Source organism: Eurosta solidaginis, chromosome 4, assembly GCF_040869045.1.
Source record: "Eurosta solidaginis isolate ZX-2024a chromosome 4, ASM4086904v1, whole genome shotgun sequence".
Taxonomy (NCBI): Eukaryota; Metazoa; Arthropoda; class Insecta; order Diptera; family Tephritidae; genus Eurosta; species Eurosta solidaginis.
Genome location: NC_090322.1, coordinates 60,523,337 through 60,538,492, shown reverse-complemented (window position 1 = coordinate 60,538,492; position 15,156 = coordinate 60,523,337). Strand labels below are relative to the sequence as shown.

The window sequence follows — 15,156 nt, the reverse complement described above, 5'->3', positions numbered from 1 at the left end:
CCCGACATACAAAATGTCCCTGCTTGCAATGTGTCCCCACATGACACCAACCATCTCTTCAATTGTAATGTGGAACCAACTCCTCTAACACCCCTCTCTTTGTGGACCACCCCTGTTGAAACAGCAAGTTTCCTCGGACTCCCGTTGGAGGACATTGATGACAATTTGTGATTGGTCAGACCTATTGGATGAGGCGAAGCACTGCTGCAACAACAACACCAGAAGGCACTCGAAGACGATGCCTCAAAACTAACAACCAAAAGCAATAATTATCATTTCACTGACACAAATTTTATGGTTTTTTCTTCCGTAGTTGGTTAGTTAGTTTTCATAATATTACTTAACAATTTATGATTAGACATTTTTTTCAAGTTGTATTTTGACTTACCAGCAACAATAGAATCATGTTTAATTGTACGCTGCACAATCATTGTACCATCATGTAACGAAGCTCAGTTTCTTCCAAAAATTGTTCGGCACTGCCGCGTAAAATAAATGTACATGTTCTAGCATTAACGCAACCTTTAAATAATTATAAACTAAAAAAATAAAATTTATGTCAAACCAACTATCAAACCTTGGAAAATGTTGAAATGTTCACCACCAACTTGACGTTCTTCAAAGTAATCACATTGACTCAAAACACTTGAATTAATATCATTAGCTGTAGTCATAACAGCACCACCACTAGCTTTCATTGTACGTTTCAAATCTTCTTCTGGTACACTAACAGAACATTTCACGATCTGCAAAATACTGTGTACCAACATCACCAATTGGTAGTTGGATAACACAACATTGGCGTCGTACTTGCCTAGTTTATTGTACAGAATACGCCATTCAGCATCAACAATTTTCTGATACTCTTGAACATTATCAATACTTACTTCAGCATTGTCACGCTCAGCCTTGAATTCCAATTCTATATTTAAAATTGCCATTTTATATTTTTTTTATGACGTTGGATCCACCAAAGAAAAGTACAGCGTCCACAACCATTTTAGAAAAGAAATCTTTTTGTTGATGAATAATTTTGGAGGAAATTGCGGTGGCAGCGCATTTTTCCAATAAAGCACGTTGTTGTTCCTTTGATTGGCGCTTCGGCATGTTCAGCCATGTAATATTTTGGTCATGCATAATTGTAATGCTTTGCGTATAGCTTTAATGATGATACGTGCATGCTCGCCTTCCTCAACATATGGCTTAACTTGTTTTAAGATTTCGCACGCTTAAAGTAATACTGAAGTGGTGCCATCGCCGACCTGATAAGAGAAACATTTTTATTCTACACATTCTAATATAACAAAAAACTTACCTCAGCACTTTGAGATTTGGCGATGTCGACTACAGTTTTACGGCTGGATGCACAATGTCCAATAGTTTCATAATGGTTGCCCCATCATTTGAAATTGTAGCCCTACCACTGGAATCAACAATATGTTTGGCCATACTGTGTGAACACAATGTAGTGCGTACAGCGTCCACAATTGAATGCGAGGCATTGATGTTGGATATGAGTTGAGATTCTACCTTGAGAGCTATCGGTACCCAAATATTTTTTACACAAAAACTCATGTACCCAATACAAGTTCAGGACGTTCATATTTATCGACACGCTGTCCGGTGTGGCCCAAATGCTGGAAATATTCAGTTGGCACTGTTGAAAAAAAATATGGATTAATGAACACAAGTAAAAGTGAAAGAGTTTTTTACCATCTGTTGTTACTTTACGCTTTAGACATTGGAAACGACGACCAACATCTACAAATTGCATATTAGCCTTGCAACGATTGGATCAATTTCACCAAAATTTACAATGGGTGGCTCAAATTCACCCTCAACCGTGCGTGCCATTGGTGAGATGGTAAGTGTAAAGGACAAAGCTGTTGTTTTTAATAAATCAGCTGTTGCAGGTATGCAATAAAAAAAGGCCTGCAAACGAGAAAGATCAATGTAATTGCCAAATAAAAAATTAATTTCGAATATCAATACCTAACGTAACGTGGCGAGGAGTTACCCTGATCTTGTACCACATATTTTGTGGACCACCAATGGTGGTAATAAACCCTGTTCATTAGTAATAAAAGCACTACCAGCGCTATTTTAATTTTCAACGATAACGCTTATCGGATTAGGCATCTGATCGGGATCTAAACGGCGTTGGGCTACTGTTGCGGCTGTTGATATATACCAGTACCAGGTGCAGGTGGTTGCTAAAGAAAATAATACAAAAATAATCATCAGTAATATTTGAATTATATTAGTTGTATTAGCATACATTATAACCATGACGTCTGGGTATTGGGGGTTGACCCGGCATGGGTGGTTGACTGGGCATTGGCGCTTGTCCAGGTTGTGTTGGTGGCATCATTTGACCCATGTAACCACCTGGTGCACTTGGTTGTTGTAGAGGATAGCCTGGATGTTGAGGTTGTAGAGGGCAACCAGGTGGACCAGGTTGTGGTGGATAGCCCGACTGTTGTGGCATTAGCAGATAGGTTGTTGCTGCTGCTGTCGTGGTATTGCATAAAAAATGGCTTTTCGTTTGAACTCCGGAAATAGCTTTCACAACAGTGGACTTACCGTGTCCAATCCTGCCAATATTGATTGTTGCCTGACGCGAAATTACCTCTGGCGATAATGGGGACAAATTTTCGATATCCTGTAAATAATAGTTTTTTATTAATTCAAATTATATTAAAGCAAATCCTACAATATAACAGATTGAACGATGCAGATTTTGTAGCACCAGTAATGAAAATGAATGAATGGCTGTGTAGCGATATGGGAAAATAATGTTAGATTTCCCAGAAAATGGCTTTTCCCATATCGCATTAAAACTTGCTTGATTTTGGTTCCTTTGTGGAAAATATAAATGTATTATTAATATAAAATGCAAATACCGTGGCGGCCATCGTGGTGTGATGGTAGCGTGCTCCGCCTATCACACCGTACGCCCTGGGTTCAACTCCCGGCCAAAGCAACATCAAAATTTTAGAAATAAGGTTTTTCAATTAGAAGAAATTTTTTCTAAGCGGGGTCGCCCCTCGGCAGTGACTGGCAAGCGCTCCGAGTGTATTTCTGCCATGAAAAGCTCTCAGTGAAAACTCATCTGCCTTGCAGATGCCGTTCGGAGTCGGCATAAAACATGTAGGTCCCGTCCGGCCAATTTGTAGGGAAAATCAAGAGGAGCACGACGCAAATTGGAAGAGAAGCTCGGCCTTAGATCTCTTCGGAGGTTATAGCGCCTTACATTTATTTATTTTAAATACCGTAGCGCACACAACACTTAATTTAAATTTAGTTTTTATTATATCCGAAATTATTTGTAAATCAATTTTTATTACTCTGCTGTTGCTGCGCTTGTAGTTTCAAGCTGAAAACAACAAATGGCGGATTCGCAGAAAATTTTTGTGAAGTATTTGAGGGTACATTGCATGTAAGAAAAGGCAAGCATATATGGATCGGACATTTCAATTAGGCCATCTCATTCTGTCATACTAACAATTGTGGAACAATGTGGGATATTTTGTTGTTGGTCGCCATTTTCAGTCACTAGATTTTTGCTGGGTATTTATGTAATTGTCCATACTGCTCACACATATACGATATTAGATTATCGAAATCATTTTTTAAGTTATATACCTGTAACTATACGAGTATTTTTACTTTAATATGACCGCCTTTTGACTAGTATTACGACCGTTTTTTTACTTGGATTATATCTGAAATTGCTATATAAATAAAACATTTCTGTAATACAAATCCATTAACATATCTTTTATTCAACATTTTTATAATATATTAGATTATTTATAATAGTTGTAAATTATTCAGGGCTGCCATGGAATCCAATTGTTGTCGGAATCGGATTTAAAAACTACAGAAAAATTACTTTGGTGTCATGAAATCCAATGTTATCGGTTTAATGTTTGAATTGGAATTAGTGTCGGTTTTAGGTGTCACAGAATCCGATAATATTGATTTTGCTATCGGAAACAATCCAATCAGTTAAATGCTGTTGGATTTATTTTTTTTCCTAGTTGTTTTCTCTTGTAGTTGAGTATTTTCTAAAAATGTAAGTAAATATAGGTTTACTTTATAAAACTAAATGTAAATTTACATATATTTTAATTCTTAATAGGGGAAAGCATAAAAATTCAATGCAAAACAGTATTTGGATTGAATTTATGGAGAAACATCTAGCTATTGCGAAGGGCTTCACGAAGCACATCATCCAAAATCGTTAACACCGTGCTTCTACCTACACTCATGCTAGAATCCTTGCTAACTGATCTTTGATAGGGTCCTTCAGCTAAAAATCATCACGTAGCTGCTAGTTGCAGCACTGGCAGAACTTTCGAGCGAGTTAAGCGTCCTTCAATGGTGTCCAATACCATTCGGAAAGCCTCTTTTTTATGCGATAGTATGCACTATAAATATTTAGAAATCCAAATTAAGAAATATTTTAAATTACGCTGTCTCTGGCAACTCAAATGGATTGCTGCGATCTCTCAAAATTTTCCTTTTGACCTCTCGCAACTTTCTTCTTCCAACAATTTGTTTATTTCTGTTTAGATGCACAAAAGAATTATTTTATAAAATTTTGCCAAAAAAATTTACATCAAAATTGCCGATGCACCGATAACACTGCAAAACAGCTGATTAGAACATCGCTTTTATTTACATTCGAAAAGAGCAAAACCAATACGGTTTTATGACACCAGTTTAAATCGATATTGGTTTGTAATTCCAACAAAACGCAAAACCGACTTGGATTCCATGACAGCCCTGATTAACTATAAGTCATAAGGAAGGAATAGTTTTTCAGTCTTGTTGGTGAGCCATAAATACAAATTTTATAGTATGCGATTGCATGCATACAAAGTTAAGGGAAACTTAAATAAATTAAGTAATGCTATAGAAAACAAAAGAGAATAACTAACAGAACTATTGGTTGCAGTAAACCATCAAATCGCGAGTAGGCAATTCACAATTTGAGTAAGTTGACTTGTAATTCGCCAATTTTAATACTATACCTTTATTATTTTAGTTCAGAAAGCTGCAATTAAGGTTCGAAAGTTACAATTGAAGTTCAAAAATTTCAATTCAAGTTCAGAAAATTTAAATTCAAGCTCAGAATTTCTATTTGTAGTTCAGAAAATTATAATTGATAAAATAGTGTACGTGTGACTCGCTCTCTCGCTCTTACCTATTGTGTTTTGGACATTCCTTCTCGCTCTATGTTATTTACATTTTGAAGTTACTTCCATTGTGAATGAAACTAAGGCCCGTATTATGTATGTCACCGTGAATGTTTGCGTCACATTCACCCAGAATTCGTATTTTATAACTTCCTACGTATTCGCGTTTGTCCTCTTACGTAGTAACTACGTATTCACTGAGCCTGTCAAACCCAATACGTAGCCAGTATAGCCACTTGTTACTTTCTTTTTATTTCGGAAAGCTTTGCAGTGCAATTTTTTCGGAATAACATCGTTTTAACAAGATGGCAATATTGCAGGGCAAGATAATTGTAAATAAATAAAAATAGCGTAAACCAATATTTATTGTACCAGCGCAAGAATGTAAGGCAAATCCTTTGAAGGCTTTTTTGAGTGGCCGAGGGATAGTTGTCGCAGGTTTCTGGTAGTTTGAGCAAATGCACGTTCTTCTTACAGCCACAGCTGGAATATTGATATGCCCACATCGTCAAATCAAATTACCTAGAATGAAAAAGAAACGAATATCAGTAAGGATAGCTAAAAAGTTCTTAATATAACCGGAAAAGTGTTTAATAAATACAAGATACTCAAGGAGATTTCAGATAACCAGAATCAGGACCTGTAAAGTAAATTCAAGTGAACCATGCCAAGGCCTCTTCCGAGGGCGGGGGTACCCGAAGATTATAACAAGGGATAATTGATAGATGATGGGATGACATATAGTAAATTAGGCTTGCTACAAAAACAAAAACGAATAAATGCAGATGACTGTTTAATCCATTTTGCGAAGTTCTTTGAATGTATGTGCAAATTGAAACAAGCAAAGTACTGCTAAAACTGCTTTCCCCGAGTAACCCGGGAACGAATTGATATGACTACGTCTATTCTTCTTTAGCAGCAGTGCCGAGCACCACTTCCCTTTTGGGCAGGAAAGTAAACGTTTGGTTGTCTACAAGTTTATCATATGCCAGTACAGAACATACTCGTTTGTTGGATCTGACCAGTACATCTAATTTTCCCAGATTTTCGGGGCTCAGCAAGGGTATCCTCCTGAATGGTGCATGTGTACCCTGCTGCCTGGCCGCTCACCCAACAACACCAGGCACGACGGAACTTGCCTTGCGAAACCCAAAATGCACTCACGATTCTCATGGCTCCAGCAGGTTAGTGGGCTTAGAGTATACCCGCGGTAGCTATGTCTGTCGTAAGAGGCGACTAAAATACCAAATTGATTCAAGGGGTTTTGTAGCGCAACCCTTTCAATTGGTTTCCAGCGCAATATATAGCTCCAACCCAATTGTCAACGGCACCTACCCGTGGCGAAACCTGTTTCTTTAACAGCCGATCCTTATGGATCTACATTTGAAGGCGGTTAGTTAGCTTTGTTTTTTTTTTTTTTGCGGGGAGGCTGAAAAATGCCTAATGCACCATAATTGCTGCCGTCGCAGCAACCGTGTGTCCGTAGACTAAAAAACAGCCCCGTTCTGGAACCGTCGCCCACTCCGGCACCACTTTCGCATTACTTCAGGGTGGCGTTCTATATTTCTCATTTTTTAAGAGCCTACTGTTGTCCCTGCGTCCAGGTTCCCGCTATTTGCTCTGAGTGTCCATTTAATCGCCACTGCTTCGCATGCGCATTTCTCTGCGCTCCCTCTCAGCATCCATCAGGCGTGTCATTACTATAAATGCCATTTTGCTCACTGCAGTCCAGCACTCTTTCCTGTTGCACATATGTGAAACTAAATTTCTCGTGGTAGGTTCCTCTCCAAAGACTCCATGCAAGGTGAGTCTTTCTTCGTGGAAACGGGGGCAGTAGAACATGACGTGTTCTCTAACTCTGTGGTACACATTGGGCAATGAGGATCTTCCTCTATCCTACGCTTCCATAAATACTCTTTGAAACCGCCATGTCCACTCATTATCTGCGTGAGATGGTAGTTCAGTTCGCCGTGCTTCCGCTCATTCCATTGAGCTACGTTCCAAACTAGTGTGAAAGTCCAACGCCCTTTACTCGAGGCCTCCCACCGTTCTTGCCACTTAGCTATTGTTTGTGTCCTTGCTCTTTTCTTATCTTCTTCAGATGGTCGGTCGATATTAGTGTTATACAGATCGGCCATTTCGCTTGCCAGTAAGTCCACTGGGATTTTCCGGGTTAGAACCAGGATCGCGTCGTCGGACACCGTCCGATAAGCACTTGCTATTCTTAAAGAAGAAAGTCGGTACGCTGCTAATATTTATTTTTGTTTAGATCCATACCACACTGGTGCTGCGTATAGTATTATTGAGCTGGTTACTGTGGACAATAGCTGACGTATAGCTTCGCTCGGACCACCAATGTTAGGCGCTTAGTTAGCTGACATCGCTTAATTAACCGGTAGATTCTAAAGTAAAAACCAAAACAAAATATAGGTTACGTTGAGCTGGCCGGTTCATGAGGACCTCACATAGACTGAATGAGTCCGTAGTGTTACCAGAAGTTTGTTTTAACGACCGAGTTGAAAACCCTATCAACAACTAGGACCTATGTTATAAAATAACTCTGCCCTCTTGACAAAGACTAGAAGCTTCCCAGGACTTAAGCCACTTGCTGCTTCTAGATCTGACAGCTGTATCACTCCTAATAGCTGGAGTCTTAGCCTGGCAAGTGCAGGGCATGAGCACAGAACGTGGTCGATCGTTTCCTCCTCCAACCCGCACTTCCTACATCTGCTATTTTTAATGATAATGAAAATAAAGAATCAGTGTTTATGAATAACATATTTAAAGTAAAGTAGTGTGGCGTTCCACCTTGTATGTAGGTACTGTATTTGCTCAACCGTGCAAATTGACATTAGCAGTAACATTATTTACATGAACATTGCCTGGTATTTGTGCAGGCATTAATATAGCATACATTGGTCCAGTTCGATGTGCACCAGCCACTGGTACAAACACCCTTGAATGCATAGCTTTAATATAGATTAGATGTCCAGCAGTGCTCCGGTTGTGCCAATATGTAATGGAGTGCTCCGTCTCTTGGTACGGCTGTATAAGTATGGGCAGGTGCAATATATTACTAGTCTGCTCAAGATCGTATGGTACATAGATGGCTCGAAGACGCCAGAGGGGATTGGAGCCAGAGTCTTCGGACCCAGAGCCAAAATATCAGTACCTCTAAAAGCACATACCAGCATTTTTCAAGCGGAAGTATTCGCCATAAGATGGTGCGCTAAGCTGAACCTTCAGTGCTGATACTCCAATAATAATGATATTAAGTCTATATTGAAATTCAGTACCATAAAACTATTCGCGGATGATGCACTAATTTCGATAAATGGTAGGAATGAACATGAAATAAGAGAAAAACTACAAAGTGATTTAAATGCTCTCTATATTTGGCTGTGTGGTAACAGACTAAAAATTAATATTTAAAAAACTAAATATATAGTAATAACAAGGAAGAATATTGCTCATTTTGAAACTATTAATATAAATAATACTAAAATTGAAAAGGTGCAGACGATTAAATATCTCGGCATTCAAATAGATTGTAAACTAAAATTTGATGGCCATGTTGATTATATAACAGGTAAAATGGCTAAAAAAATTTATTTCATTCAAAGAACCTGTAGAAACTTGAATAGTTATTACAAAGCAAAAGTATATAGATCCATAATTGAGTCATACTTCATATATTGTTCTACTATTTTCTTTATCTTGAAAGATTCGCAAATCGATAAACTACAAAAAATGCAGAATAAAGCTATGCTCTTTGTATTAGGGAAACGTTTTGATACCCCCATTAAAGATATACTACAAAGTTTGAATTGGATGAGCGTAAAACGGCAAATATTTTTCCACAGTATGAAGTTTATACACAACATAAAAACCGGAAATTTGCTGATTATCTAAAAACAAATATTAAATTTAACTACGAGGTTCATGACAGAAATACGAGGCAGAGAAATGATTTTAAATTACCTAATTACAAACGGAGTCTGAAAAAAAGTATTTTTTACAGAGGGTTAAAATGTTTCAACGAATTACCTGCAAATATTAAGAATTGTGATAATAACTTATTTAAGAAAAGATTATATGCTCACGCGAAGTCAATGAATATATAATAAATATTGGGATTCGAATGGATTTGTGTTACATGTTTCAAATACAAATTCAAACTCATGTTTCATAGTACATATTGTTAATTATTGTTAATTAATGCAATAATATTTTTAAGTGTTGATATAGGCTCTAAGAGTCGTAATAAATAAAATTAAAAAAACAATTGCCATACTCAGTCAGACAGTCAGGCCCGACTAAAGGCAATTGTAGCGTTCACAATAAAGTCAGCACTGGTCCTTGAGTGCGTAGAAAATCTGAATCAATTAGGAGCACACAACGTAGTAGTGTTGCCCTAGGTCCCAGGCCATAGGGGAGTAGAGGGTAATGAGCAGGCGGACTCTAGTGTTTAACTTGTTGTGTCCCTCCCACAAATTATCATCCTCCAAGCAGATCCATGTGCAAGGGATGGTTGCATCAGACAGGTTGCTCTGGGCTTGATCCCAAAACCCGACGTCCTCGTAACTTTTATAAATCTTTTGTGGCTTCTTGTTGTTCACGCCCTCATTACATTATGAGAAAATACGGCACATGAGAACACAGCCGTATGAAGCTGAAAAACACAAGCAGGTCCTCAGTGAACTCCACAAACAGGCGTCGGACCTCTATGCCAGGAATTGCCCGGTGAATTTTGTACTCAAAGAAGAAAACTAGCAGAGTAGGAACGCACTCTCCCTAAGGAAACGCGAGTCACTCTAGCTCAACTTCGACCTGGATACTGCAACAGGTTAAACAGGAGGTTATAGCACAAGCCGCTACAGGGCAATAATAGACCTCTCGTAAGATAACCTAACAATCCCAAGAGCTATACTTACAGGGCATTATAGACTGAACAGCCGTATGCAGAAACTGTGCAGACTATCGAATAACACATGCCGATTTTGTGATCGATCAGCAGACGGCGGACCATATTCTCCTAGAATACGACGCAATCTCAAAACGTAGGGCTAAGTTTATGGGCTCACCATGACCAGTGCATTCCCACATTTAATCCCTCAAGCCAAGAACTCTGCTAGGTTTCATCAAAGAAGTCGGCTAGGATGAGGTGCTGTGAAGGAGATGTGCAACTCACTGTGCAATCCTCAATAAATTATCTATTTATCTACGTTCCGGTAACAAGCACCCGACATCTCGGGAGCTATTGATATGACTACATTGAACCTTCTAGGGATTGAATATTAATAATGACCGCAATGCGAAAGTCTGCTATATTTACCATCTCCATGGAATGCTAGATATATAACTTTCCACGTTTGAATCTGTAATGAAAAGAGCAAAATTTACTAAAATTTTAAATGGCTGTGGGTAATAAGGTGTTGATGTCCTCTCTTAGCGCAATGTAATGGCAACGGCGACGCAGGGAAAATAATAAAAATTATATAAATCTACTGATCATAATTAATTAATTCCTCCCTTTCTATGCAGTTGTATGCATACATACATATGTATTTTGTTCTCCAAACGCTATTTAAAGAAATCAATTGGTATTTACATGAACTTCGAACTCTCGAACACAATCGGGCCTGACTACACGCGATTTATTTTGCTTTAAGAGAGCGCGCTTAACGCGAACCATATCATGTTAGGGCTGAATTTCGGTGATGCAACCTATCAAAGAAATGTCTGCTTCTAATGCTTCTAGGATAGCAGCAGCAGCTCCCTGTGGCCGCACATAAATAACAGTTGCATGCGCAAGAGTTGCCTTTTTTGCTTCGGCTACCTATTCAATTTTAATTCACATTACATTATCTACTATTGCAATTTTTAATCAATACAAATCAATATAAATTACCGAAGCAAATAGTGGCAAACCAAGATGCGTAGTTCCAGCCTTTTTGGGGGAAATACATCCAACCAGTTTGGTACCGTATTCCAAAGCATGTTGGTTGTGGAAAGTACCTTGCTTGCCGGTAAATCCTTGGCAATTGACGCGTGAATCTGCATTTATTTGTAGGTTTCTTGTTGTTTTGGCATATTCTAAGCTGAATCGCACCCCGGCAGAGATGATATATATTAGAATAATATAACATTTTTTTATTATTTAAAAATTCACATACGTATGAATGAAAATCAGAAAGTAAATGTTGTTTTTGTTGTAGCGATAAGGACACTCCCCGGGAGATATTTAGTATGACCACCTGAAACCTTCTAGACCATCCCGTCGATTGTATACAACTTAATATTATTTTGGGCGAAGGCCGGAGAAAGGTGTTCTGTGCAACACAATTTTTAATTTCCGCTTTTATATTCTAAAAACGGAGCTCGACACGCGTCTTTTGATACCACCTTTGTTTAGGTTGTGCACTGTCTTGTAAAACGTTACCTTTTTTGGTTTTGGAAATGGAATCTTCCAACTCCGATTTGTTATGGATTCGCATTTTCGGTGGAAGCAGTAAGGAAGGCGGTCGGCATGATGTTGTGGTGCACAGTGGCTAGTCATTGTCGGCTGGGGCGGGTCCTTGCCAACCTTACTGTTCCTGCGCCATAAGCAGAAAAAAGTTCCTATCATGCCTTTAAATGGTCACACAGCGCAGAACTAATTCAAAACGCTGGAAATTCAAAAGAAACGACATCCGGTCGAACCAGATGCCACGGACAGACCGTTAAATTCAATTCAAAATTCAAAAAAAACTAACCGCAAAAGAAAATTTACCGAACCGGAAATGACCGGTTACTATTATCGACATTCAAAAAAAGCTAAAAATTAAAATTACAAAAAAGAGCTGAAAAGGGAAAAGGGGAAAAACAAGAAGGACCGAATATATCTTGAGGGCGCCGCGGGTGTTGTTGCGACGCCCGGTGCATTACCCAACCTCAAAACCATGGCCACTGACGCACCTGATTTTCAGTGGCCCCTTACCTGTATGCCCTAAGTTCCTTCTAAATGAATAAGGGAGTCAGCGTTCCCATTCTTATTATAACAATTTTATTTACAATTCATTATTAAACTTTTTCAAAAAACTTTGTATTTTTAAAATATAATTTATGCCGTAAAGGAATCTGTACGATATTTTATGTAGGCTTCACTTTCTCTTTAGTTATTTGTCTGTTCACATTCCCAAAATATTTCGTACAAAGCAATTCATGAAGGCTCTTCGCAACTTTTCAGCTCATAAGGCAATACAATTTATTTTTAATTTGGTTTTTTGAAGTCTAAATTTGCATTTAGTTGGGCTTACATAAAAGATAGTACAAATTCATAAATTTATATATGTTTATGCATATAAGTATAATAAATTGATTATATTAACGTGTTTTGGTATTTTCGGTTTTAAATAGTTTATTTAAATGCTATTCTGCTTTACACACATAAAATCTGTTATTGTTTAACAAAGTTTTGTATAAGTTAACTTACTATTTATGCATTTATGTATACGGAGCAGCTTAACTAAGTGATTGGGAGGGTAGGGATTAGTAAGGTCTTCGAATGTGTACATCCGTGCATTTTCTTTTACACATAAATTTATTTCCTTATCTTTGCTAAAAAGGTATCCAAAAAAATATATTTCATACACTATTGTACATGTATGTTCATATGTAGGTACGTTAGAAGTGAAGAAATCAAAATATGTGCAGCACGTAAAAAGGAAAGGATATTCACTAGTAGGAGTGATTAATCAAAAAAAATATATATATATATATTTTGTTTTGGCAAAATTTGTTTGAATTAAGGTAAACAGCGTTTTTATTAATGATAACGTTGAAAGGGTGAATTTAAAGTTATACACACACATAAATATGTATGCATGTACGGAATTAATCTATTATGATAGTTAGTTTATATACATAAGGAAATAGAGTTGTTGTTGTTTTAATTGTGAGACTACATATGCCTGTATAAGTACGGTGGGGATCAATAATAAAAATTGGTTACATTAAAATTTGTTCATCAAAAAAAAAAAAAAAATGTGGTTGTTGTTATTCCAGAACAGACTCACCCAGTAGGCCGGTACCTACTTAGCCGGAAAAAGGCCGTCCGGCTGTATCTGCTGGTGTACCTCCTGATGACGTGGTTGATGGACATTGTTCTTGCCGGTTGTGTTGTTGCAGGTTAGGTGTTGTTGCCGGCTATTATGGTTCTTGCTGGTAATTTTAGTTGCCGGCTATTATGGTTCTTGCTGGTAATTTTAGTTGCCGGCTATTATGGCTGGTGATGGTGTTAAGCCTGGGGCTTCGCGGGCGCTATAGCTGGTGGCAGCGCGTGGTGGAGCAGTATACATGAGTTTTTCCCAGTTAAAGGATTTGGTTGTTTGTAGTCGCTACAGATTCATCGACGACACCGTGTCTTTTATGGTCTTAACTGGTAGACATTAGTAGTAGAAGTACGTGGAAGAGCACAAAAAGGTTGAATTTTGTTTCTGGAGGGCTTTGGTTTTCAGCTCACTGGCAGATTCGACTAGTAATGGTTTTAATTACAATATTTTCACCTTTTTGCATTTTACTGGCAGAATGTAGCACAAGGTGAAGTGTACAATTTTTGCTTTTCCATGCGATTTCAACAAGGCCAATTACAAAGCAATAAAATTGGAAGCAGATATGAATTCTTGTACAGCAATTTTACTGCAATCGATATTTTTCGCCACAATTAAGTTCAATATAGCGTACTTCAGGTATTTAGTATATTTCAGTTTATATATATATATATTTCAAATTTGCTTTTATTCCATTGGCCACAGCTTTTTCTATATAATGCTTAGCTAACCCCACAAAAAGTATCTTACCAACGTTTTGCTTCCACTTTGACGAAGGTCCTCTGAAACTGTCATTACAAAGGAGGAATCGCAGTTGTAATGCTGCCACGCTCTCCCGTCGCTGGTATATTGGAATGTCGGCGCATCAGCTCTCAATTCCAAAACACAACACGTTTATGAAAAAGGCCTGCTCTGGTATGTACGAAGTACCTACGATGGGTGGCTGTGAATGGAAGCTTCTATGTACGCTTCGTGCTGTAATCTATTTTCGTCTCACGAGATATTATATATTCAGTTCTCTAGAAAAATGTGTTTTTGACCTTTTCGAGTTTTTATTTTACAAATAAAAGGTTTAATTTCTTGACACAATTGGACTTCAATTTTTTTTTCCTTCTCATATCTTTTTTTTCCCGGAAAGTCGTGGTTTTTCTCTTACTAGCGATAGCCGACTTTTTGTTTTTTTTTTTTTCGATACTTTTCATCGCAACTTTTAGGTCCCATCCCCAGCCACTAGACCGTTCCAACGAAAACGCTCCCAAGTGGACCGTAACCGTAGACCATAACAGCATACCGTAACAGATTGGTGGTAAGAGGACTTGGCTCCCTCTAGTTAATGCGTCAGGTTAATTTAGAAGTGCCTAAACAGCTAACACATGTCACAACTTAAAAGCACGTAGCACAAGCACTTTTTCTTTTTACACACCAGGTTATGCGAGAGCTTGTAGGAGTTTAATTAACACAATCATATTTTTTCTTCGTTTTTTTTTTTTTTTTGTTTTTGTTCAAGATTTTGTGATCAGTATAATCTCTAATAGGCCAGGTTGTATTCCAAGTATGTTGTGATTCCAGTAATATTGTCGATTCAGGATGTGCATTCAACTTTGTGTATCCATTAGTGAAGGAACAATATTTCGCTGTTGGTGATTGCATCGCCGTTATTGACAAATCGCTAATAGCTATAGCTATTGCAATCCAAATATATCAGTGATTGGCGATTTTCCTTCATTCTTCGATTCTTTTGAATACAATCACCTCTGGCAGAATATCGCCAATAGCGATTATAGCGATTGGCGATTTTCCTTCAGCATGAAATTCTAATACTAATAGTGATAGCGGGGATGCAATCATCGATAGTCAAATAT

At 37.9% G+C, this 15,156-nt stretch overlaps 1 protein-coding gene across 7 annotated transcripts in view; it reads right to left on the bottom strand.

Moving 5' to 3' along the window:
* The window catches only part of LOC137249864 (calcium-binding protein P-like), a 51,077-nt gene that overhangs the window by 2,352 nt on the left and 33,569 nt on the right, over positions 1-15,156 (bottom strand). The window contains exons 2-10 of one of the 7 annotated variants that reach the window (XM_067781847.1): positions 2,904-5,726; positions 2,584-2,662; positions 2,279-2,511; positions 1,993-2,213; positions 1,714-1,932; positions 1,316-1,657; positions 888-1,262; positions 578-814; positions 389-522 (exon numbers count right to left, since the gene is read on the bottom strand). In XM_067781847.1, coding sequence (XP_067637948.1) covers positions 2,166-2,213; positions 2,279-2,511; positions 2,584-2,662; positions 2,904-2,987 — 444 coding nt within the window. In that variant the 5' untranslated portion in view covers positions 2,988-5,726 and the 3' untranslated portion in view covers positions 389-522; positions 578-814; positions 888-1,262; ... (1 more) ...; positions 1,714-1,932; positions 1,993-2,165. Of the gene's footprint in view, positions 1-388; positions 523-577; positions 815-887; positions 1,263-1,315; positions 1,658-1,713; positions 1,933-1,992; positions 2,214-2,278; positions 2,663-2,903; positions 5,727-15,156 lie in introns of all 7 variants that reach the window. The other 6 variants (XM_067781848.1, XM_067781849.1, XM_067781850.1 and 3 more) reach the window with 6 other exon arrangements.